Source organism: Schistocerca gregaria, chromosome 3, assembly GCF_023897955.1.
Source record: "Schistocerca gregaria isolate iqSchGreg1 chromosome 3, iqSchGreg1.2, whole genome shotgun sequence".
Lineage (NCBI taxonomy): Eukaryota > Metazoa > Arthropoda > Insecta > Orthoptera > Acrididae > Schistocerca > Schistocerca gregaria.
Window position 1 is genome coordinate 132,392,186 of NC_064922.1, and position 27,777 is coordinate 132,419,962.

Here is a 27,777-nt window from a genome sequence, read left to right on the forward strand (position 1 = left end):
GTTGAAAGTGCCGTCAATGCGAACAAGAGGTGACCCAAACCTGCAACCAATGGCACCCCATTCCATCACGCCGGGTGATACGCCAGTATGACGACGACGAATACACGCTTCCAATGTGCGTTCACCGCGATGGCGCCAATCACGGATGCGACCATCATGATGCTGTAAACAGAACCTGGATTCATCCGAAAAAATGACGTTTTGCCATTCGTGCATCCAGGTTCGTCGTTGAGTACACCATAGGAAGAGCTCCTGTCGGTGATGCAGCGTCAAGGGTAACCGCTGCCATGGTCTCCGAGCTGATAGTCCATGCTGCTGCCAACGTCGTGGAACAGTTCGTGCAGATGGTGTTGTCTTTCAAACTTTTCCATGTGTTGACTCACGGATCCAGACGTGGCTGCACGATTCGTTATAGCCATGCAGATAAACGCCTGTCATCTCCACGGCTAGCGATACGAGGCCGTTGGGATCCAGAATGGCGTTCCGTGTTACCCTCCTGAACCCACCGATTCAGTATTGTGCTAACAGTCATTGGATCTCGACCAACGCGAGCAGCAATGTCGCGATACGATACACCGCAATCGCGATAGGCTACAATCCGATGTTTACCAAAGTCGGAAACGTGATGGCACGCATTTCTCCTCCTTATACGAGGCATCACAACAACGTTTCACCAGGCAACGCCGGTGAACTGCTGTTTGTGCATGAGGAATCGGTTGGAAACTTTCCTCATGTCTGCAGGTTGTAGGTGTCGCCACCGGCGCCAACATTGTGTGAATGCACTGAAAAGCTAATCATTTGCAGGTCACAGCATCTTCTTCCTGTCGGTTGGATTTGGCGTCTGTAGCACGTCATCTTCATGGTGTAGCAACTTTAATGGCCAGTAGTGTATTTCTCTCTTTAAAGACACTGAAATTGTTAACTTTGCAAGAATTTACCTTACTCCCATTTTTTTTTCACATCACAAATTATTGAACGAACGTTTATTGAATTCATTTTAAGAAAAAATGATTTACAAAATTTGCTATCTTCATTAAAGACGTTTTGGCACGGCAATAGAATCAGTGCAAATTTGAAATGCTTATCATACAGCTTCTATTTATTGGTATAATAAGCAGCAGGTAATAACTGTTATTTTAACATTGTAAGGCAGAAGTTGAAAAACCACACCATGCACTTGAAAAAACCGTGTTACTTCCGTATCACAGGCGGTGTAAGTCGTTAGATTCGATTTAAGAAAGGTATACATATTCATAATTATTTGTAGATTTACTATAGACGGACTGAAAAGAAAAATAAAAAGATAACGGAATTTCATAATAAACACGTAAGGAAAACCACGTAGAGAATTGAACAGGGTTTTTGCTCCTAGGAGTTAGGATTACTCGAACTTAACGCAGCAAAAAGTATCTCAAAAACCAGAATTTTCACAGACGCGTTATGATTTCTTGCACAAGAGCTTCAAGTGAAGCGACGTAGTTTGTGTCATACATTGGTCGAACGTGGAACAATCGAAGAATAAGTTCCCCAAATCTTACGCCTGAAACAAACCGTAAGTGACAGTAACATGAACGTACTTACACAGCAAGGAAAGAAGAAAGTGGAGGAATGTGTATCGTATTGTGAACGATGAAAATTAATATGACATACTGATAAAGAAAGGTCGAAGAGTTCGACAAAGTACACGAGACAAATATTTTGTTGAAAGCTTACACCAGCACAAGGGACATCTTAGCAGGTCAGAGGCAATGCTTTCAATAAGAGTACATTTGTCACCGTATAAATGATGACAATTTGTCATAAATCATGTACTTTCCCAGCGTGTACTTACGAAGTACTCATTAATTGTCTGGTTTCGTATTCTGTACTAATTTATCTTGTCACACATGTTTCACAGTTCTTCTATTGGTTCCACCCGTGAGAAGAGGAAATCTTATCAACAGGACATTGAAATGAAATGTCTTTAATTAGATTTTCGTTGTTCACTTTCTTGTAAACGATCAAATTTCACAAAAGTTTGGTGGCACAACATTTGTTGGACTTACCCCCCTCAACGGGTAGTTGGATCCCCAGTTCATAGTAGTCGCACCTCCGTTGTCGGAAATGAAGACAATTATGGCGTTGTCCAACATTTCCCGCTTCTGCAGTGCCGCCACCACTCGCCCCACCGATTCGTCCATCTTCCATATCACAGCTGCGGACAAACATGTTTTACGTTATTTGCTACCGCTGACGCCCTGATACATCGTATCTTCAGGTCGTATCTTATAGAAATTAACAATATGATGCGCATCACGCTAGGCCGTAAAAATATTGGCTCTTTTAGTACATACTTTTTCGGTCGTCGTCAGATCTGAGGACATGTAGCACTGGTTCAAAGGAGCGAAGTAGAAATCCATTTAGTGGAGCAGCTAATCATAGCAAACTTTGACTGAAAGTAATATTTTCAGTTCCACAGATATAAAAATAGATGTTCCCGGTGCTTGATTTGCGACGGTAGGCAAATGTACGCAGTACAGATACCTCTCAAGAAAGAAAGAGTCACAGTATCAGAACGTCTTTTTTTATAAATGAAGCACTGGATGTACCTTTACGTACGTGTGTGTATGTATGTGAAAGAAAGGGTAAAAATTGCAACACCAAGAAGAATTGAAACATAAATTATGCTTGGTAGGGGTGTTTCTACATCTAAAAGATGATTAACACTTAGCACCAATCGCATGAGGTTGGCGCTAGTAGAACCACTATGAAGATCCAAATCAGGTTTGCACAGTCGTTGGAGTTAGTTGTCTTTGAGATTGTACGTGATGAGCTGATGTTCGTCAAGAATGCCTTTAATGCGACAACACGGCATTACCAACACCTCAGTGAGTTTGAAAGAGGCCTTGAAATACGGCTACTAGAACCTGTATCTTCCTTATGGGATACTGCGGAAAATATTGGCAGGAATTTTGCCACTGTACATGACTAGTCGCAGCTATGGTCACGTGAAAGTACGGTCACGAGAATACTGGACTCCGGATGACCACGTGGCACTACCCAGAGAGAAGATCATCGTGTTCGCCATATGGCTCTGGCCCAGCAGCAATTTAAGCAGTAGTTGACACCACAGTAACACAGCGAACTGGTACAAATCGGCCACTGCAAGAAGAACAGATGCCTTGTAGCGTACATTCCACTGACCACAAAACACCACCATTTGTGACTTCAGTTATGACAAGTGAGAGCTCTTTGGACGGCAGGCTGGAAGTCTGTTGAAAGCTGGCTGTGCCACGGTGCCAGTGCTGCCCTGGTGTAGGTTAGGAGGCCAGCTGAAGGCCTGCAGTGAACTTGTCTGCGTGCTAGACGCACTGGTCCTATAAGGCCTGGGTGCGATTTCCTATGACGGTAGGAGTACTCTCGTGGGTTGTCCCAGGCACCCTAGTTGCAAACTGTATGACAGTCTAGTGAGTCGACCTGTTGTGTTGCTGTTCATGTACAGAACTCGAGAAGGTGTTTTCCAAAAATATTTTGATCGTATACATTCCGATGTGTGTAACACAACATGGTCTATAGAGTGACGACATGTTGCCTTGGTACTCGATCACCAGATATCTCTACAATAATCGAGCACATGTGGGATATCATCGGTCGACAATTCCAACGTCATCCACAAACAGTATACAGTGTTCCTCCATTGACCGTCCAAGTGTAACAGGTATGGAACTCCATCCCACAAACTTAGAACCGATACCTGCATAGCGCAATGCATGCACGTCTGTATGCTTGCTCTGTATATTCTGGCGGCGACATCGGCTATTAATGTACCAGAATTTCACATTTTCAATGGCTTATCTCGCTCTTACATTAACCTGTGATCTTGCAATGTTAATCATATGGATATGTTACCTAGGCAAATGTACTCCAGAAATTCCATTGCTCTACATTAATTGTTTTTTGGTGCTACGACTCTGTTTTCCGTCAGTTTATACGGAAAAGGTGTTCGTCAATTCCGGTTACCAACTCTTAACTGTTTTAGAGGAGAGTCAGCACGTTCTACGACAGTTTTAGTTCAGATATTTAACTCTTAGGTAAAAAGACGAGGGCCAGTAGAAATCCTTGGGTAACAGAAGAAATATTGAATGTAATTGACGAAAGGAGAAAATATAAAAATGCAGTAAATGAAACAGGCAAAAAGGAATACAAACGTCTCAGAAATGAGATCGACGGGAAGTGGAAAATGGCTAAGCAGGGATGGCTACAGGACAAATGTTAGGATGTAGAGGCTTATCTCTCTAGGGGTAAGATAGATACTGCCTACAGGAAAATTAAAGAGACCTTTGGAAAAAAGAGAACCACTTGTATGAATATCAAGAGCTCAGATGGAAACCCAGTTCTAAGCAAAGAAGGGAAAGCAGAAAGGTGGAAGGAGTATATAGAGGGTCTATACAAGGGCGATGTACTTGAGGACAGTATTAGGGAAATGGAAGAGGATGTAGATGAAGATGAAATGGGAGATACGATACTGCGTGAAGAGTTTCACAGAGCACTGAAAGACCTGAGTCGAAACAAGGCCCCCGGAGTAGACAACATTCCATTGGAACTACTGATGGCCTTGGGACAGCCAGTCCTGACGAAACTGTACCATCGGGTGAGCAAGATGTATGAAACAGGCGAAAACACCCTCAGACTTCAAGAAGAATATAATAATTCCAATCCCAAAGAAAGCAGGTGTTGACATATGTGAAAATTACCGAACTATCAGTTTAATAAGCCACAGATGCAAAATACTAACTCGAATTCTTTACAGACAAATGGAAAAACTAGTAGAAGCCGACCTCGGGGAAGATCAGTTTGGATTCCGTAGAAATACTGGTACACGTGAGGCTATACTGACCTTACGACTTATCTTAGAAGAAAGATTAAGGAAAGGAAAACCTAAGTTTCTAGAATTTGTAGACTTAGAGAAAGCTTATGACATTGTTGACTGGAATACTCTCTTTCAAATTCTAAAGGTGGCAGGTGTAAAATACAGACAGCGAAAGGCTATTTACAATTTGTACAGAAACTAGATGGCAGTTAGAAGAGTCGAGGGACATGAAAGGGCAGCAGTGGTTGGGAAGGGAGTAAGACTGGGTTGCAGAATCTCCCCGATGTTATTCAATCTGTATATTGAGCGAGCAGTAAAGGAAACAAAAGAAAAATTCGGAGTAGGTATTAAAATCCACGGAGAAGAAATAAAAACTTTGAGGTTCGCCGATGACATTGTAATTCTGTCAGAGACAGCAAAGGACATGGAAGAGCAGTTGAACGGAATGGACAGTGTCTTGAGAGAAGGATATAAGATGAACATCAACAAAAGCAAAACGGGGGTAATGGAATGTAGTCAAATTAAGTCGGGTTATGCTGAGGGAATTAGATTAGGAAATGAGACTCTTAAAGTAGTAAAGGAGTTTTGCTATTTGGGGAGCAAATTTAACTGATGATGGTCGAAGAAGAGAGGATATAAAATGTAGACTGGCAATGGCAAGGAAAGAGTTTCTGAAGAAGAGAAATTTGTTAACATCGAGTATAGATTTAAGTGTGAGGAAGTCATTTCTGAAAGTATTTGATTGGAGTGTAGCCATGTATGGAAGTGAAACATGGACGATAAATAGCTTGGACAAGAAGAGAATAGAAGCTTTCGAAATGTGGTGCTACAGAAAAATGCTGAAGATTAGATGGGTAGACCACATAACTAATGAGGAAGTACTGAATAGAATTGGGGAGAAGAGAAGTTTGTGGCATAACTTGACCAGAAGAAGGGATCGGTTGGTAGGACATGTTCTGAGGCATCAAGGGATCACCAATTTAGTATTTGAGGGCAGCGTGGAGGGTAAAAATCGTAGAGGGAGTCCAAGAGATGAATACACTAAGCATATTCAGAAGGATGTAGGTTGCAGTAGGTACTGGGAGATGAAGAAGCTTGCACACGATAGAGTAGCATGGAGAGCTACATCAAACCAGTCTCAGGACTGAAGACAACAACAACAACATTTAACTCTTTCACTTCTGTGTGAGATATTGAATTAGACTGATGCAGCGCAATTATGAGCGACAATACGAAAGGAAATAAAAAGAAACATCCATTTATCACATAAGCAGATTTGTTTGTTCAAATGGTTCAAATGGCTCTGAGCACTATGGACTTAACTTCTGAGGACATCAGTCCACCAGAACTTAGAAGCACTTAAACCTAACTAACCTAAGGATAGCACACACAATCACGCCTGAGGCAGGATTCGGACCTGCAAACGTAGCGTTCGCCCGGTTCCAGACTGAAGCGCCTGGAAGGCTCGGCCACCCCGGCTAGATTTGTTTGTGTTAACCCTTAAACAACGCGTGTTTACATTATTCCAACCTTATGTTCAGAACGGTACTGATGCATTACAACAGGGGCTCGATGTTGCGACCACCACCGTTGTTACAGACGTGGTAGTCACGAAGCGTTTTGTGGTACACACTGTCCAACCCGCCTGGTGTCTCTTCAGTTGCTGGTGCAGCGGCCTGACCTCGTGCCAGCAGATCGTCCTCTATCTCTACAGGATATTCGAAAATTAAGCGACGTCAGGTGTCCGTTGGAAAGTACACATCATCCTATCTATTCTCTTGCGTGAAACGACAAGCAACTCAGAATTTTCTCTTTCCCTCAGCAGACGTAGACGCGTTACACATCTGAACTAAAATCGTCTTAGAACGGAAACGATACCTTTCCGGACTGTAGTTTCTGCTCAGAATGCTATGTTCTCTTCCACCTCTTCAAGACCTAGAAGTTTGTAATAGGAATTCCCGAGCACCCTGTATGCTGTATGTATGTATGTATGAACCACATCTTCTCGCAAAATACCTCACCGATTTCTCGCCAACTTGGTACACATATTATTTACTGTCTGGAGAGAATCGTTGTGAGGGTAAGAACGAACTACCTATGAAAGGAACGGGGCTGGAGTTGAAAAAATAGTGCAGCTCACGACGCGCGAATTAGCAGACTTTATTCATAAACATTTGGGTATGAGAGCACTTCGTGACTTTAAATTAACTTTACACTTAATTTCTAACCTTTACGAATTTTTTTCTCGCTGCTAATATCCAGAAAATGATGAAAAGAAAAAAAATATTCTATTGTTTACTACATTTTTACTCTTCGTGCAGTGAAAGTATGAGGTTTTAATTTATTACTTATTTACCACAAATGTTATTATGACAGACTATTCACGTATAGCGCCGAATATACCTACCGAATTTCATTATAGTATGAGACATTATTCAGGAGGTATGGCGTCGTAGAGATGGAGCTGCGAGAAATTGAAACGGCAGGGCGAAGTTCGCAACAGACAGGTGAAATATGTTTAATGTGTGTGAAGAATAATAGACACGTAAGTAAGGCTAAACAGCTCATCCTAAGCCCCTGTACTGGGTTCTACCAAACGTGGTACACATACTACTACTATCTGGAAAGACACACTGTGGGGTTAAGAACCAGAAACTACGTTTCGTGGTGGGGTGATAACGTTGGGAGAGGTGGGGGGAGGAAGAGATGGACAGCCAGAGAAAACAAGGAGGATATGGACATAGATATGGAGATGAAGGAATGGGGGCTGTGAGTGGGAGGGACAAATGGACAGAGATATGGAATCTGAGGATATGGGCAGAGAGAAGGGGAGGAGCAGATGGACAGAGGAAGGAAAGACAAGGAGATATGAATAGAGGAGGAGGGGTTGGGCAGAGTGATGTGGTGGGGACAATAGACAGAGAAAGGGGAGAGGAGATGGTTAGAGAGAACGGGCAGAAGGAGATTAAGTGTGTAAGGAAAAGAAAGAGGGGCAGCAAGTGGACTCAGAGGGGGACGGATGAGGAGATGGAAAGAGGGGGAAGGAGCAGGTGGACACAGCAGACAAGAGCAGATGGACAGAAAGAATTGCGAGGATAAGAGTGAGGGACAGAAGACAGACAGTGGGGAGTGGAGGAGGTAGACAGAGACAGAGAACAGAAGGAGATGGAAAGAGAAGAGGGCCGAAGAGATAGGCAAAGAAAGGGGAGAGGAATAAATGAGCTAATGGATTTGAAGAAAATACATAAGAGAGGAAGGCCGGGTACTTAGTTAGCAATAATGTAAACAAATTTACCTATCAGTGTATCCCGTTTTGAACTACACAACGCCACAGAAACTGCCTCTAGTTTGCTGCAATATATGGAATTGTTATTGAAGACTCCGAAGGAATATATATTGTAAATGGAGACATTATTCAAATAAATCGTGCGCTTGCATATGCGTCGTTAAGAAGCTGGCTTTACCTGAGAACGTTAGTGTGTGTTGTGCTATCGGATCGCTGAATGCATTGTGAGGTGGGCGTATGTAAGATCGAGGCAGATTGTTGAGATGCATGCGGAGAGCATTCTGCGAATATTGTTCAAATTATATGGGAATAACACTTACCAAGGAGATGATCTGGATTCCTGTCCAACTATACAGGCCCACTAATTCCATCTCTGCACGACATGAAATTAGAATTCACTACAGTGAAGAATAGTCCGATAACTAGGACGGTTCAACAGGTCAACATAACTAATTCAATTGTTTTAAATTTCTGTCAATACAGTATGTATATACGGAGATTGTGGTATCCAACACAATGAAATCTCCACAGCGAGCAGCGGCGCTCTATTACGCGCCGCCGAGGAACGCATCTTTGGCCGCACTTCGTGCGCGGCGCGCTGGCAGCACAGCTGGTCGCCTTCGCGCACGCGCTTCAAACCACAGCGATTGCCCGCCCAGAACATACAGCGACCGCAGCCGCCGGCTCCATTAACTATCGAGTCATACTTAACTCCGCTACAAACAAGCCATTTCTCATCGTACTTTGTTCTATTCTGCAACTCGTGACTCGGAAGGTCATGCGTTGGTGGGAGGTTCAGTGGCAGGAAGTGAGGGATAATAAGTTACGAGCGGTGAAGGATTCGGTCCGCCCATGGCTTACCTCCTTCCGACAACGAGGAGCTGTGGAAGTCGCCCTTACACGGCTTAGAATAGGACATTGTCCGTTGACACATGGTTTTCTCTTACGTCGTGAGGAGCCACCAACGTGTCAAACATGTGGGACACAGCTGTCGATAGGACATATTTTAAATGAGTGTGTTTCATATGCGGGTTTGAGGGAAGATTTCAGTTTCCCACCAGACTTGCCCTCTTTTTTTAGTGAGGCGAGTATCGCTAGTTTTACGTTTTTGTGTGATGTCTGGACTTCTTCACAAAATATTGGGACTGAGATCTTAATGTGCTGTAAAGTGGTTTGGTCACCCATTATTTGTAAGTGGTCACTCAGCCACCGTTAATTATTTTTACCTGTTCTGTACTGCTATTTTGTTTTTAGTTTTTTCTACCTGTTTTTTTGTGCTGTGTCCAATCTTGAAATTTGAACATTTACAATTCTCGCAAAGATCGGCTCTGAATTGATCCTTGTTTAACAGATCTTGGCTGCACTCGTCAACATTTCTATTGGGAACGGGTGCTGATAACCTCGTTGTAGTGCGCCCTACAACACTAATAATAATAATAATAATCATCATCATCATCGGAACTGCTACGCTGCGGTGGACATGCTGTTCGATGTTGATTTGGCTGCGCGCTCGGGCCGGCCGGAGTGGCCGAGCGGTTCTAGGCGCTACAGTCTAGAACCGCGCGACCGCTACGGTCGCAGGTTCGAATCCTGCCTCGGGCATGGATGTGTGTGATGTCTTTAGGTTAGTTAGTTTTAAGTAGTTCTAAGTTCTAGGGGTCTGATGACCTCAGAAGTTAAGCCACATTGCCCTCAGAGCCACTTGAACCAGTTTTTGGGCATAGAATCCGAATCCTGTACTGGAACTAGGCTTAGCATGTCAATGGACTTGTGGTTCCGCCAGGATTCCGCATTTCACTGGAACCACCATCATTTAATATAAATTTCCATGAAGTGTCCATCAACAACTCGGTGCTTGGTAATGGAATTATTTGTATCAGTGTTATGTCAATAAACTGGTAAACGGTGACACGTGTATTGTGTTATTCCTAGTTGTAATACAGGTATGTCTCCTGCATCTATCTTCCATGTTTTAGTTTCTGTGCTGTCAGGTCATTTCTCCTTAAGGGACTGCGATAACCAACCAGAATTTGAGTATATAATACAATTAAGGAAACATACATCTTCAGACATAGTAGGAAACGTAGATACGAGCTTTTTTTCTTGTTACCTTGTAACACAATTATCGTTGTTACCTATGTTTGACTTGTCTAACTTCTTTGTCTACTCTTATTTAATGTAACTTGTGTATCGACAGGATCTTTGAAGTAACATCTATGTAGATGGTTTATTCATTATTTATGTAAATGTAAATAATTTGTGGGTGCAATTTTAAAACTAAAGTACTGTAAAAGTATGGAAATGTTAAAACGTTACTTGTAATCCTGGCTTATGCAAACAGAAAGTATTTACATAATCATATGAAACTTGGAGGGAAGACCTTCCTCAACGAAACTGGCTTGGTGGGAATATAAAATGTGGATATGGTGGTCGAACTCCAAAGCTCCTTTGTAACAAGGGTCAGTCAGTGGCCAATAGGAAATGTATTCGCATCTTTTGTACTGAACGAGGCAAGAAGAACTGCTAAATTATTCTTCATAGCCTTGGAAGTGGAAGAAATAGTCTCATTATTCATGGCATTCATTATTTAGCTCTGGAATACGAAAATACGACATGAGCTAGAGATTTTTCATAGCTTGTTATACAGAAAGAGCCATGGATATTTTTGGCACCCTCTTTGAATAACCACAGGAGATCGACACTACAGTCAACTATCTCTCACAGAATTAGTTGAGTACTGTATAACGGCATGAATCAGTTATGTGTTTTATTAATCAGTAACAAGTTTATGTGGGGAATCTGTATTTTACCCTTAGTAATTTGCCTACAGAGTGTCTTATTCCCACTGCTGCAATAATCTGAGTCTCCTCTTTTATTTAACTGAAAAATAATTACCTTCCTTAACAAAATCTAATAACTTTTGAGGAGTAGTAAATTTCATAATTTTTCAGTCTTCCTAAGTTTCGAAGTATTCCATGTATTTTTTCATAAAAGTATAGTTAAAGTCTTACTATAACGAAACTGTAAAGAAAAGATTTGAAGTATTCAATTTAAAGATTGCTTTTGCAGGTATCTTAGTATAGTATTACAATTATCTGCAAAAAACTGGGATAAATCATAATAGCTACTGGCTAGGGTGAGATCAAAGGATTAATTATTGTGCAGGTTTAGAAATAACAGTGTTTCCATTTTCATGTTATACTGTGTGCTGATACTAACGTGTACAGCTACATGCGAGTCTACTGATAGATTTAATTCTGGGTCCCTATGCTAATTTATGGAACCCGATTTGAATGTCATATTACAACTACAGCACTACTGACGTGCATTTGCCAGTTCTCTAATATTTGTGAAGTATAATAAGCAAGTAACTACAGGTCTGCAAACAGAACTAGACACAGATATATCATGTCCCATTTGAGACAAACAGTATGGAGAAGTGAATGCTGCTTAAGGATACAAATAATATTCAGTAAAATTAATATAGTTCTCTGAAAACCATACAACTGACCGTATTTTCCAATAATTCAGCAGATAGCAAAATCTCATGTCCAGGTTAATAGTGCTCAATCACAAGAAAACATTTTTTACTTGTAAAGACCATTAGTTTGCTGCATTGTTATACAGATAATAGATGTTACTGGGAGACAGTGGTTTCAGAAATGTTTAATATTCCAGCTGTGACGTTCATGGCTAACTACTGTTACATCATTTGCTTATGTGTACTACAGTCTTCTATCTTATTTGAAAAACAGAATTTCAGGGTATTTATAGTCAGTTCAAATAGTGAACTTTCTCTACGAACAGTTTTAGTACTGGATACAACTTTAAAAAATTAGGTTGGAGCTGTTCTCTTTTAAGTTATAACGTTTACTTAAAACTGATAAAATCTTGGTTCAAATCCCGTTAGTTCTACTATTGTTGTTCCTTCGAGGAACGAAAACAGTACTTCACCTTTTCATCACCCACAGTCTCGTACATAGACTCCTGGAAATGGAAAAAAGAACACATTGACACCGGTGTTTCAGACCCACCATAATTCCTCCGGACACTGCGAGAGGGCTGTACAAGCAATGATCACAAGCACGGCACAGCGGACACACCAGGAACCGCGGTGTTGGCCGTCGAATGGCGCTAGCTGCGCAGAATTTGTGCACCGCCGCCGTCAGTATCAGCCAGTTTGCCGTGGCATACGGAGCTCCATCGCAGTCTTTAACACTGGTAGCATGCCGCGACAGCGTGGATGTGAACCGTATGTGCAGTGGACGGACTTTGAGCGAGGGCGTATGGTGGGCATGCGGGAGGCCGGGTGGACGTACCGCCGAATTGCTCAACACGTGGGGCGTGAGGTCTCCACAGTACATCAATGTTGTCGCCAGTGGTCGGCGGAAGGTGCACGTGCCCGTCGACCTGGGACCGGACCGGAGCGACGCACGGATGCACGCCAAGACCGTAGGATCCTACGCAGTGCCGTAGGGGATCGCACCGCCACTTCCCAGCAAATTAGGGACACTGTTGCTCCTGGGGTATCGGCGAGGACCATTCGCAACCGTCTCCATGAAGCTGGGCTACGGTCCCGCACACCGTTAGGCCGTCTTCCGCTCACGCCCCAACATCGTGCAGCCCGCCTCCAGTGGTGTCGCGACAGGCATGAATGGAGGGACGAATGGAGACGTGTCGTCTTCAGCGATGAGAGTCGCTTCTGCCTTGGTGCCAATGATGGTCGTATGCGTGTTTGGCGCCCTGCAGGTGAGCGCCACAATCAGGACTGCATATGACCGAGGCACACAGGGCCAACACCCGGCATCATGGAGTGGGGAGCGATCTCCTACACTGGCCGTACACCTCTGGTGATCGTCGAGGGGACACTGAATAGTGCTCGGTACATCCAAACCGTCATCGAACCCATCGTTCTACCATTCCTAGAACGGCAAGGGAACTTGTTGTTCCAACAGGACAATGCACGTCCGCATGTATCCCGTGCCACCCAACGTGCTCTAGAAGGTGTAAGTCAACTACCCTGGGCAGCAAGATCTCCGGATCTGTCCCCCATTGAGCATGTTTGGGACTGGACGAAGCGTCGTCTCACGCGGTCTGCACGTCCAGCACGAACGCTGGTCCAACTGAGGCGCCAGGTGGAAATGGCATGGCAAGCCGTTCCACAGGCCTACATTCAGCATCTCTACGATCGTCTCCATGGGAGAATAGCAGCCTGCATTGCTGCGAAAGGTGGATATACACTGTACTAGTGTCGACATTGTGCATGCTCTGTTGCCTGTGTCTATGTGCCTGTGGTTCCGTCAATGTGATCAAGTGACGTATCTGACCCCAGGAATGTGTCAATAAAGTTTCCCCTTCCTGGGACAGTGAATTCACGGTGTTATTATTTCAATTTCCAGGAGTGTATTTCAATCCTTCCACAGGAGTAACATTATTGTTCTATTGTCAATTGGTTGGTAGCCGGTAGCGTTATAACCTGTGAATACTGCAGCTTCTCGCAGTGACGGAACAAGAAATAAATGAAGTTTAACAATTACATTTGAAAACCGTAAAATCGAGACAGTTTATTTTAAATGAGGTGCTATGCTTTATTTCTGTTTAGAGTAAAATTAATGAAGGTACTCTGCTGAAATGCTTAAGCTAATAAGATGGTCTCCGAATGAGTTTTATTCACAATAATTTGTCGAACACTGTGTTGTGTGTTGCCACACATTGGTTAAAATGGCTCTGAGCACTATGGGACATAACTGCTGTGGTCATCAGCTTAGAACTACTTAAACATAACTAACCTAAGGACATCACACACATCCATGCCCGAGGCAGGATTCGAAGCTGCGACCGTAGCGGTCGCGAGGTTCCAGACTGTAGCGCCTAGAACCGCTCGGTCACTCCGGCCGGCTGCCACACATTGGGCTCTGTTGTTATAGTATTTGTTCTGTTGACCTGTGGACGAAATATTTATTCCATTGTAAGAGGAAGTATTTGCCTAATTATTTTTACGCTTGATGGTGTGATATGGATCAGGTTGAGGCAACCAGCGGAAGACCTCGTCCAGTCAGCCTTTGGCCGCTGTAGATTGGTATCCTGCCCGTGAAGATTGTTTGTAAGACTACGAGTGTCTGCCGTAGCTCCACAGTGGATATTTTATAATGACTGCCACTCGTATCAATTGACAGCAATAATGTGAAATTTCGTTGACAAACAATATCTTTATTTACACAGCTGTGTACTTGTTGGGAGCGTGCAGGCATGTAAGTGTAACAAGATTTAATAAAAGTCAACTGCAGTTCCAAAATAAAAGTACGAAGAAGGATATTAAATGAATATAACACTGAGATGACAAAAATCAGGGGGTATCGATATATACGTCTACAGATGGCGGTATTATCACGCACACAAGGTGTAAATGGGCAGTGCTTCGGCGGAACTGCCATTTGTATTCTGTCACTCACGTGAAAAAATTTCCGACATAATTATAGCCGCACCGCGGAAATTAACAACCTTTGAACATGGAATGGTAGTTGGAACTAGAAGCTTGGGACTTTCAGTTCCGAAATCGTCAGGGAATTCAGTATTCCGAGATCCATAGAGCCAAGAAGGTGCCGAAAATGCCAAATTTCTAGCATTTCCTCTCACCACGGACAACGCAGTGGACGACGGCCTTCACTTAACGACCGAGAGCAGCGGCGTTTGCGTGGAGTTGACATTGCTAACAGAAAAGCAACACTGCGTAAAATAACCGCAGAAAACAAAGTGGGACTTAGGACGAACGTATCGGGGCATTCGCCGCAGACGACCGACGTGATTCCTTTTGCCAAGAGCACGATATCGCGTGGAGCACCTCTCCTGGGATCGTGAGGATATCGGCTGGACCCTAGACGACTGGAAAACCTTGGCCTGGTCACGTGAGTCCCGATTTCAATTGGTGAGAACTGATGGTAGAGTTCGAATGTTGAGCCATGAACTCGAATCTTCCACTCCCCCTGGAGTGTAGGGTTGCTTAGTTGTTGGTATGGCGGAGTGGACGAAACAGCGGGATTATCGGTACCATCGACGAAGAGAATATGGGGAAGTAATTGGCCGTGCCCTTTCAAAGAAACCAACCACAAATTTGTCTGAGGGGTTTTAGGGAAATCGTGGTGGCCAGAAGCGGATTTGAAATGTCGTCCTCTCGAAGCAAGTCCTGTGAGGTTACCACTGCGCCACCTCGCTCGGTCGCGAGTTGTCAACCAGGTACTGTGCAAGTTGGTGGTCACTCCATAATGCTGTGGGCTGTATTTACATGGAAATAGTTATGTTCTGCTACTTCGAGACCATTTGCAGCACTTTATAGACCTCATGTTCCCAAACGATAGAAGTTTGATGGACATCAAAACACCAGGTCACCGGGTCGTCATTGTTTTCGACTAGTTTGAAGAACAGTCCGGACAGTTCGAGGGAATCATTTGGCAGTCCAGAACGTCCGAAATGAATCGTATTGAACGTTTACGGGAGGTCAGTTCACGCACAAAATCCTGCACCGACAACACTTTCGCATCTCTATTTCTGCATGGGACTGTCATCCACTTATTGAATCCATGCCACATCGAACTGCTGGACTATGCAGAATTAAAGGAGGTCCGACGCAATATTAGGATGTTTTCTATTGCTTTTGTCGCCTGAGTGTAGTATGTTCTAATTTTACAATGATGTCAGTACTATGTTGCTCTTTCTTAACCGTTTGTTAGACACGAAGAAATGATCTGGAAAATTCTAATACGTATATAATCAGGTATTCAAATGGCTCTCTTTGACAGTAGCCATAAATCTATATATGGTCACTTAGAGGAAAGGATCTGTGACTCCCCAATCACATAAAAATTAACTTTTAAATTTCCTTAAGTAGAGGTCGATATGTCAAATCTGCGAAAGATTTCAAAATGCTTCGACTGATCGATTTATCCAGCTACTAACTGATCCATCTGACGAAAATATACCACTGAGCCCTCATTTATCCTGAGGCCACCGCTGCTAGGCAGTTGTGTTCACTCTCCTCCACTCTATGATTTTGGACTCTGAACTTTCCATGATAACGTCGATTTCTTTCAGGGGGATGGGGAGGGGAGAGTGAATTTGCGATCCCATTCAGGCCTCGATCGACAGGGGGTAACCAGTCCTGTCATTCTTCGTACAGGTTCTCAAACTTTCCAGTCTTGCGCTGCATACTCCGTGGGTAGCGGCTGGCGTATAACATACACTATGTGATGAAAAGTATCCGGACACCCCCAGACACGTATGTTTTTCATATTAGGTGCATTGTTCTGACACCTGCTGCCAGGTAATCCATATCAGCGAGTAGTCATTAGACATCGTGAGAGAGCAGAATGGGGCGCTCCGTTTAACTCACGTACTTCCAACGTGGTCAGGTGATTAGGTGTCACTTGTGTCATACGCCTGTACAAGAGATTTGCATTCTCCTAAACATTTCTAGGTCCACTGTTCCCGATGCGACAATGAAGTGGAAATGTGAATGGACAAGTACAGCACAAAAGCGTACAGGTCGACCTCGTGTGTTGACCAAGACCGCCTACAATTGAAGATTGTCGTAATGTGTAATAGGTAGACATCTATCTAGACCGTCACGCAGAAGTTCCAGACAGCATCAGGATCCACTGAAAGTAGTGACAAGTAGGCGGCAGGTGAGAAAACTTGGATTTCATGGTTGAGCGGCTGCTCATAAGTCACACATCACGCCGGTAAAAGCCAAACAACGCCTCGCTCGGAGTAAAGAGCGTAAACTATGGCCAATTGGACAGTAGAATAACGTTGTGTGGAGTGACGAATCACTGCAGGGTGTGGGTATGGCGAACTCCCGGTAAACGTCATCTGGCAGCGCGTTTAGTGCCAACATTAAAATTCAGGGGTGGTGGTGTTATAGTGTGGTCGTGTTTGATGGAGGGGGCTAGCACCCCCTGTTGTTTTGCGTGGCACTATCACAACACTGGCATACTATGTTGTTTAATCACTTTCTGCTTCCGATTGTTGAAGAGAAATTCGGGAATGGCGATTGCATCTTTCAACACAATCGATGACCTGCTCATAATGCACGGCCTGTGGCGGCGTGCTTACACGACAATAACATCCCTGTAATGGACTGGCCTGCACAGAGTCCTAACCTGAATCCTATAGAACACCTTTGGGATGTTTTGGAACGCCGACTTCGTGCCAAGCCTCACCTACTGACATCGATACCTCTACTCAGTGCAGCACTCCGTGAAGAATAGCCTGCCGTTCCCCACGAAACCTTCCAGCACCCGATTGAACGTATGCCTGCGAGACTAGACGCTGTCATCAAGGCTAAGTGTGGGCCAAAATCATACTGAATTTCAGCATAACTGATGGAGGCCGCCATGAACTTTAAGTCATCTTCAGTCAGGTGTCCGGTTACTTTTGATCACATAGCGTAGGACCATCCACGTCGTTCTCACGCTCTCACCTGTTGTGGCGCTTCCCACCGTTGCCTGCTCGTTTCCTAGCAACTTACACGTCGGATTTTCTTGTAAAAACGTAGAAAACTCGTTCAGGTGTCTCCCTGCATTCCTGAGCTCTCACGAAAGATGGACGCCTACAACATGGCCACTCGTTTATTACAAGAATGTCTGTAAGCCTTAACTCAAGTACCTTAGATGCTCGTATTTCGGTGGAGTCCCCTAGCCGTCAGTCAATCTCTAAAAGGGCAATTCTTTAAGAGCAAAAAATGGTTCATATGGCTCTGAGCACTATGGGACTTAACATCTATGGTCATCAGTCCCCTAGAACTTAGAACTACTTAAACCTAACTAACCTAAGGACATCACACAACACCCAGCCATCACGAGGCAGAGAAAATCCCTGACCCAGGCGGGAATCGAACCCGGGAACCCGGGCGTGGGAAGCGAGAACGCTACCGCACGTCCACGAGATGCGGGCCTTTAAGAGCAAATTAAACCGTATTCCTCTATATTCCTCTATATTTTTTAAAAAAAATAAAGTTTCATTTCCTTCGTCCCGGGTACCTGGCTGACAATTGTTTGCATATTAACTTAACGTGTGCCACTTCAGTCTCTATTTCTGTACAAGTTACAGCCTTTCTTCTTTCCATCGGAAGTTCGCTTGAAGTGCTCTACAGAGGCACACAAAACAGTTCATTGTGGCAGTAGTTGCGCACCGTAAGTTGCGGATTCATAAGGTACATTGCAAGAGTACACATGGTCCAGGCTCATTGTCACCAGCGCCTATGTTCGTGCATTAACTACTCCAGAGACGAGGTGGCAGCAGTCGCAGTGGAGGTATACAAAGCATGCCTGATGGACGTGGATAACAGTCGAGTCATTATGATAATGCGGAAACGAAGCGATTTAGCTGACGTCCAATGGGCCAAGCGAAATGACTCTTTATACTATCAGCGAACCGCGTGGTTTAATTACACTGTGAATTGCAAAATTACGCTATCGAAAATGGGCGCCTGCTCATCTGTGGTGCACAATGAACCATCGAGGACAGAGGGTGAAAGACGGCTGTGTAGATTACGAATGAACAGACGTGCAACTGTTGAGAAAGTGACCGCCCAGATGAACTAAGGGGCTACCAACAGTGTCTCCTCTACGCCCTTTCCGCTAATGTTGCTGCGTATGAGCCTCCGCAGCGGGTGCCTGTTTCACGCACCTATACAGACCGCTGTTTGTCGGCGACGAAGGCTGGTGTTCGTATGCTAATACCGCAATTTCAGTACTCACTGAGTGGTGATAGATGAACTTTTAAGATAAATCACGATTTATGCCGCACCAGACAGATGGCCGTTGGCGCAAATGAAGTAAGACCTTAAAGCAAAAGGGCCAGGCCAGAGAAGTGAGCATTATGGTCTGGGAAATGATTTGGTCTCATTTCGTGGGTGATCTCGGCATTCTGGAAGGTACAATGGATCAAGAAAAGTATCCATCTTACGTTGGTGGCCACGTCGTCCCCTACATACATTTCGTTTTTCCAGCTGGACAATGTGTCACTTGGGTCGGACTCCACGTTTGTGGTTCAAAGAGCACAAAGATAAGTTATGCCTACTCGCGCATCCACCTAACTCCCCGATTTCAGAAAAATAGTGAATTTGAGGGACAACCTGCATCGGGCTGCTGGCGCTATGGATGCTGAACCATCGAGCCTCGAATCGGCATGACTACTCATTGGCATAAGTACCTTTCAGAACCACACTGATTCCTTCCCTGCAAGTCTCTCAGCAGTCGCTGCTGCAAAATATTGTTATTCAGGCATTTCACAAGTGGTCACGTTAAAGTGACTGCTCAGTTAATAGATTCCGAAAGGCGTCAACCAATCCAAGTTTGATATAAATTTGTGCTTTTATAATGTCGTGTTTTGATGAAGGAGGCAAACATCTATTGTTTGCCTGCGTTTTCTAACATTTTTACATGCTAGGAGCCGAAGCTGAGTTTGTCTCATCATCATTTTTACAATATTCAGTACGTTATGTACCTATAATACGGTGTATAACTGTAACCATCCGTCCAAAACAAGGATGATCGCTAGACTGAATGAATGTGGGTGAAGTTACAACACATGTGACTCGGTGAATTCAGGTGGAAACTCTTGGTTTCACTTTCGGGTAGCAGCTTTTGAAAAGCGCTTGGATGTGATATTATTCGAGGCCAGACAGTCGCGTCACCGGTCAGCCCAACCATTTTAAACAAGCGGCGATAGATTGCTTCTTCCGGACCCACCCGTTAGGGACGCCGTAATCGAATTTTGGGCGTCAGACCGAGTGGAGAATCCTGAGGCGCACGAACCAAGTGCTCTCTCTCTCAAGTCTTCTGATAGGAGACCATTAGCAAATTCATCCAGTTGATTGGTCTCTGCATCCCCTCCAAGTTTGTTCGGTGTCATACCTAGTAGGCATGGCAGATTTGATTTTAGATTGAAGTTATGGGGTGGTGAGGAGACGTTCGCAGCATGTAGTCGCTGCTCCGTGGTCACGTGAATATCGTGTGCAGCTTCTGTGCTCACTTGAACGGTGGTTTTCGACAGGAGTTAGTCCACTTTGGACTTAAGATTCCGTGTAACAATTTACCTCTGTCGTTTGGAGCACCGCGGGAGTATCGCGTATGATATTTAGACTAACTTTTACAGTGTTATTTAATCAGCCATGTTTCATTCAGTGCACCGTGTAGCCACTTAACTTGCTTGATTCTCTCCAGTGCGAGTCGCAAGTCGGCTTTGTCGATTCAGTCACAACTGGAAAATGGTGAACTTTGCTATCCACTTCTCTGTGAGTTTGAATATTTGTGTGTTGCGTTCCTTAACCAGCAACATCTTTGCTGAATTAATAAGGTCGTTATGTTATTATGGTTTGCTTCTAAGGATTGCAAGAAGCTACTATAATATTAGGATTTTGCACAGCGTGTAGGGGAATAATAACAGATATTTGTATAGTATGGTCTTTTTTCTGTGTGAAAGAGCCTTCCCACAAGAATTTCACAAACTTTATAGTCTGATGTTTCCTGAATGGACATGTTGGCTTGCTCTTGCCACATGTATTTGGAGGTACTAATCAACCTAAAAACATACAACTTGTAAAACTTGAACTATTAGTCTGCAGAACACGTAAATACTGACGTAATGTTGCTCAGTATACCGTCCTTAGTCGCTCGTTACACTCCGTATGTGCCCCATGTTAAATATACCGCGTCATCCAAAGTCAGTATAAATTTGAAAACTTAACAAACCACGGAATTATGTAGATAGAGAGGTAAAAATTGACACATATGCTTGGAATGAAATGGAGTTTGATTAGAACCAAACAAAAAACGAAGTTCACAGAATGTCCGACGGATGGCGCTGGACAGCAAAACGTCAGTGACTGCGCATGACAATCGTGTGCTAAAGGAGCTGTAATGAGAGAGAGAATCAGATGCGCCAGCAGTCGCAGCATGTTGACGTTACCTGAAAAGGTGCTTTTAGTGAAGCTGTATTATCAGAATGGGGAATGTGCTAGTTCAGCCTTACGATCCTATCGTCCTAGGAAGGGGATTAGAACGGGTAAAGGTCCGTTGACAAATGCAGCTGTGGCGAGAATGATTTCCAAGTTCGAAGCCACGGGTTGTTTAGACGATACCCTGTAGAGGCCGACAGAGCACAAGGTGTAATTCTGCCCACACAGTTCCGGAACAAATGGAGACTGTAGCGGGATCGTCTATGCACGGGGAAGTCAGCGCTCATGCAGTCGCACGTCGCACCGACATTCCATGCACAACTGTTTGGTTGGCACTTAGAAGTACCCTCCGATGCTATCCGTACAAAATCCATCGGCATCATGAAATGTTACCTGGCGAATTATTCAAGCAGAGGGCATTTGTGGTGTGGACGTTTCTAAAGATGGCGGAAGATGACGATTGGTTGAGTAACGTGCTGTGGACCGATGAAGCTCATTTCACGCTCCGAGGGTCTGTCAACGCCCACAACTGCTGAATTTGGGCTACCGCAAAAATCCTAGAACTGTTGTGGAAACTCCATTGCACGTCCGGAAAGTCACGGTACACGGTATTGGTTGGATTTACTACATCAACCGTTATTTTCTTCGAAGAAATGCGTGATTATGGTTTTGTAACTACTACCGCGACGGGTGAGAGGTACGCCGATATGTTACAGAATCGCGTCATCCCCAGCCATACAATGTTTATGCAGGATGGCGCTCCACCCCATATTGCTAGACGCGTGAAGGATCTCTTGCATGCGTCGTTTGGTGATGATCGTCTGCTCAGCCGCAACTTTCGTCATGCTTCGCCTCCCAGGTCCCGAGACCTCAGTCCGTGCGATTATTGGCTTTGGGGTTCCCTGAAGTCGCAAGTGTATCGTGATCGACCGACAACTCTAGGAATGCTGAAAGACAACATCCGACGCCAATGCCTCACCATAACTACGGACATGCTTTACAGTGCTGTTGACAATATTATTCCAAGACTACAGCTATTGCTGAGGAACGACAGTGGACATATTGAGAATTTCCTGTAAAGAACGTCATCTTTGCTTTGTCTTACTTTGTTATGCTTATTATTGCTATTCTGATCAGATGAAGCGCCATCTGTCGGACATTTTTTGAACTTTTGCATTTTTTTAGGTTCTAATAAAACCCCATGTCATTCCAAGCATGAGTGACAATTTTTTCCTCTCTATCTACATTATTCCGTGATTTATGCAGTTTTCAAATTTATACTGACTTTTTGATCACCCAGTACTTCAGGAAGACCTGTGTGAATACATGTTTCTATGCCCCTGTTCAGTTCGTTAAACTTCACCACAATGTACATAGCAACACGCTTTCCCTCCCCCACTGATATCTAACCTCACACACCCTGAATGATGATGAAGTCCCACACTCCTTGACATAGCGTGGAGGCGGGAGAGCCGCACCGCTGTGCTAGGCACGGTCCCAGTGGAGCTGGTTGGCCATTGCCTTCTTCCGACCGAGATGGGAATTAATGATGATGCCGAGGACGCCAGTCATCTCGAGAAAGGTAAATATCCCTCACCCCCCGGGAATCGAACCCGGGACTCCGTGCTCGGGAAACGAGAACGCTACCGCGAGACCACGAGCTGCGGTCTACACACGCTGAAAGAGAGGATTATTAAGAAAGCGCCGCTGTCTCGAATGCTGCAGCATATCGCACCTGCCAGGAGGCGTCGGTTCGGGTCAGAGATGTAGTTGAACCTGTTCACGACTTCCTGAGGAGCGTCCAAGAGCTTTGCCTCGTCTCCGGCGTGGCAGGCGAGGTGGGCAAAGTATAGGAAGAGCGGCCGCTCCGTGTCGTGTTCGCCGATGAGTCTCTCAGCCTCGTCCGTGAAGACGTCCGTCACGTACTCGCCGGAGTACTCCCAGGCGGTCTTCATGTCGTCGCGCATGTCGTAACCATGCATCTCCTACAAGATAGCACTCAGCTTGAAATAGAAAGACAGTATAACATAAGGGAAATTAGAGTGTGTCAAGATTTGAAGGGCTTATTTCAATAGTGGTACAAGTCCATTACTTCCACTTTTGTGTCGATAATGCTTCTGAAATTAATGATCCAAAGAAACAGAAAGATAGATTCATCTCTAGCAAGAAGCTATTGTTGTTGTTCTGTGGTGGTCTTCAATACTGAGGCTGGTTTGATGCAACTCTCCATGCTACTCTATCCTGTGCAAGCTTCTTCCTCTCCCAGTACCTCCACGCAGCCCTCCAATACTAAATTGCTGATTCCTTGAGGCCTCTGAACATGTCCTACCAACCGATCCCTTCTTCCAGTCAGGTTGTGCCACAAAATTCTCTTCTCCCCAATTTTATTCAATACCTCCTCATTAGTTATGTGATCTACCCATTTAATCTTCAGCATTCTTATGTGGCACCACATTTCCAAACTATTTAAAGTCCATGTTTCACTTCCATACTTGGCTACACTCGATACAAATACTTTCAGAAACGGCTTCCTGACACTTAAATCTATACTCGATGTTAACAAATTTCTCTTTTTCAGAAACGTTTTCTTTGCCATTGCCTGTCTACATTTTATATCCTCTCTATTTAGACCATCAGCAGTTACTTTGCTCCCCAAATAGCAAACTTCTTTACTACTTAAAGTGTCTCATTTCCTAATCTAATTCCCTCAGCATCACCCGAATTAATTCGTCTACATTCCATAATCCTCGTTCTGTTTTGTTGATGTTCATCTTATATCCTCGTTTCAAGATACTGTCTATTCCGTTCAACTGCTCTTATAACTCCTTTGCTGTCTCTGACAGAATTACAATGTCATCGGCGAACCTCAAAGTTTTTATTTCTTCTCCATAGATATTAATTCCTACTCCGAATTTTTCTTTTGTTTCCTTCACTGCTTGTTCAATACACAGATTAAATAACATCGGGGAGAGGCTACAACCCTGTCTCACTCCCTTCCCAATCACTGCTTCCCTTTCATCTCCTTCGACTCTTATAATTGCCATCTGGTTTCTCTAGAAATTGTGAATAGCCTTTCGCTCCCTCTATTTTACCCCTGCCACCTTCAGATATTGAAAGAGAGTATTCCAGTCAACATTGTCAAAAGCATTCTCTAAATCTACAAATGCTATAAACGTAGATTTGCCTTTCCTTAATCTAGCTTCTAAGATAAGTCGTAGCGTCAGTATTGCCTCACGTGTTCCGATATTTCTACGTAATCCAAAGTAATCGTCCCCGAAGTCGCCTTCTACTAGTTTTTCCATTCGTCTGTAAAGAACTCGCGTTAGTATTTTGCAGCTGTGACTCATTAAACTGATAGTTGGGTAATTTTCACATATGCCAACAACTACTTTCTTTGCGATTGGAATTATTATATTGAATATTTCTGGTACCTCAACTGCAGATTTTTCGGCGCTCATTTAACTTTACGACTCTGTATCTGGAAAAGAACAAAAATGGAGTTGTACCACTATTGACATAAGCCCTTTATTTGTTCCCAAACATCATGAGATAAATTACCTGTGAAACTAGATCAGATGTCACTCAATAAAGCTGGAAATGCTAGCACTCAACTAAACCTTATATTCAACAATTCTTTAGACGACAAAAGATAGATAATATACCAGATCTGTTCAAAAAATTCCGGAACATTCGTAAGATCGCGTCAACGGTGTGTTGAAGCGAAATGCGGTTGACATCTCTAAACACGCCCGTGTTTAACGTGTAACAGCCGGAAGTTTCCTTGTTGTCCGTCTGTCAGTAATTGTTCAGTGCTGTATTCAGTAGAAAGTTGTGTCAAGCAGTTTGCGAATTTTGAGATGGCAGTGTTAGAGGAGTAAAGCGTCTGCGTTAGATTTTGCGTAAGACTCAAGAAAACCTTTTCAGGGCCACACCAAATGATGCAGGAAGCCTACGGTGATGAGTGCATAAGCCATACTCGGTGTTACGAATGGTTCACACGGTTTAAAGATGGCCGGACGGAGTAAAAGGTGACTCTTGTTCATGACGCCTTCGAAATCTACCGACGACTCTAACGTCAGGAACATCAATGGAATTGTGCGTAACTGTCGAAGAGTGATTGCCGAGGGATTGCAGAAGAATGTAACATTTCGGTTCTATCACGTCACGAAATCCTGACGCAGCATCTTGGAATGCATTGGAATGCGACCTTAGAAGCATCGCGGTTCCGGACTAAAGTGCCTAGAGCCGCTGTCACGTGAACCTGCATACCTGCCGGGAAAAGGAGTACCTGTTACTAATCCAGAGCATTACATTGACACCCTCTTTAATAGTCGAAGTAGTCAGAATCTAGAAGTATTAGACATTTTTGTGATAGTTCATAACAGCGTAACCTAGGAATATTAAGTTCAAAAATGGTTCCAATGGCTCTGAGCACTATGGGACTTAACAGCTGAGGTCATCAGTCCCCTAGAACTCTGAACTACTTAAACCTAACTAACCTAAGGACATCACACACATCCATGACCGAGGCAGGATTCGAACCTGAGACCGTAGCGGTCTCGCGGTGCCAGACTGTAGGGCCTAGAACCGGTCGGCCACTCCGGCCGTCAATATGAAGTTCCTGTAACGACACTTAAAGTTACAGAATTTTGGTCTTAATAAGGAATTTTGACCTTTTACGTATCTAGAGTCTGTAATATATTGCCCAACGAACGAACCAGCAAACTGTTTTGGTGGGACGAAGTTCCGGAGCAAGTGTATCGTTTCATAATTTAACTGCAATAATAATAACAGTTCCGGAATATTTTGAAAAGACCTCGTACAACTGAAAGTCGCATGTTTAATCAGTGATTAATGAATCAATGAGACAATTGGTAAATTCAGAGTTCATATCGAGGACCTCGGAATGGTGTTGTGTTATAGAATGGTAAAATTATTAAGACTCTAATTGATAACAATAGTGCAATTACAACTCCTAATTTGTTAGGAATTGATCGTAGACTTGCATATGCAAACAGGAAATTTCATTCAGGTTGAATGCGAACTGGGAGACAGCTGGGGGTGCTGCAGTGCCTGTGTGGCGTACGGCTGTCGCATCTGTCTAGTAAGCAGGAGTCCTGGGTTAGAACAACGGCAGTGATACAAACTTTAATTCATTGCTTCAGCTTACGTCATTATGGTAGCACGCAATCATTGTTTATATAGCTTCCGTCTGTGTCGATGCAAATGCATCAACATAATTCGGGTCTTCGTTTCTGATTTCACAGCTTCTGTTTTGTCACCATGATTGACAGTCGATTTCAGATCTGAAAGTTGAGCGAATGGAGTCAGTGTTTTACATTATTTGCTCTATAGCACAAAACTGCATTTTCTACCTTTCTGTTAAATGTTTTCTTCAAAATAATTCATGTACAATGAATCTGCTGTACTTACTCCTCAACCTACTTTGATATTTTTCCACGACGTCCAAGATTTCTCAACAAATAAAATCTCATGTTTTAAAGATTTGAGTAATCAAAGCATAAAGTAATATAACGTTTCATTCACCGTTTTCATGAAATTTTGTGGCAGATTAGAACTGAGTACACAACTCGAAACTAATCTATATTAAGATGTACCAGGTGCAGCGGTATGAAATGATCGTTAAGATACAAATCTGTCGATTGTGAACATTTGTTGTGAACGAGTGTTAATATTTTTTTTTTCATTTGTTTCGTTGTTTCAAATGGCTCTGAGCCCTATGGGACTTCTGAGGTCATCAGTCCCCTAGAACGTAGAACTACTTAAACCTAACTAACCTTAGGGCATCACACACATCCATGCCCGAGGCAGGATTCGAACCTGCGACCTTAGAAGCATCGCGGTTCCGGACTAAAGTGCCTAGAACCGCTGGAGCATAGTGGCCGGCTGACCATATTTCACTTAGTGCCATGCATTGTGATTCGACACAAAGCAACATCGGTCTACTGTGCCGAAATAGAGCGTAACCACGATACTGTGTATTTCAAGTGTAGATGCGTGTGTTAAACTACCAGATGTCTTACGTCAGTCTCAAATATGAAGTCGTAGTAGCCAACCCATCCGTTCCAGTAGCCAAAATGCGAGTCGAAGCCACGGTGCGTGGGCGTGTAGTTCTTGACGTGGTGGCCCAGGTGCCACTTTCCGATCGCCCTGGTGACGTAGCCCAAGTCCTGCAGGTACTGCGGCAAGATCTTGCCGGATGGCAGCCCGCGGGGCTCGGTGCCCCAAATCACGTGACCCTGCATACCTGCCGGGAAAAAGAGTACCTGTTACTAATCCAGAGCATTACACTGACACCCTCTTTAATAGTCGAAGTAGTCAGAATCTAGAAGTATTAGACATTTTTGTGATAGTTCATAACAGCGTAACCTAGGAATATTAAGTTCAAAAATGGTTCCAATGGCTCTGAGCACTATGGGACTTAACAGCTGAGGTCATCAGTCCCCTAGAACTCTGAACTACTTAAACCTAACTAACCTAAGGACATCACACACATCCATGACCGAGGCAGGATTCGAACCTGCGACCGTAGCGATCTCGCGGTGCCAGACTGTAGGGCCTAGAACCGGTCGGCCACTCCGGCCGTCAATATGAAGTTCCTGTAACGACACTTAAAGTTACAGAATTTTGGTCTTAATAAGGAATTTTGACCTTTTACGTATCTAG

At 43.9% G+C, this 27,777-nt stretch overlaps 1 protein-coding gene across 1 annotated transcript in view; it reads right to left on the reverse strand.

Moving 5' to 3' along the window:
* LOC126355282 (arylsulfatase B-like) overlaps positions 1 to 27,777 on the reverse strand; it is an 88,231-nt gene that overhangs the window by 37,089 nt on the left and 23,365 nt on the right. Inside the window, exons 4-6 of the mRNA XM_050005570.1 lie at positions 27,135 to 27,358; positions 22,826 to 23,075; positions 2,046 to 2,194 (exon numbers count right to left, since the gene is read on the reverse strand). Coding sequence (XP_049861527.1) covers positions 2,046 to 2,194; positions 22,826 to 23,075; positions 27,135 to 27,358 — 623 coding nt within the window. The remainder of the gene's footprint in view (positions 1 to 2,045; positions 2,195 to 22,825; positions 23,076 to 27,134; positions 27,359 to 27,777) is intronic.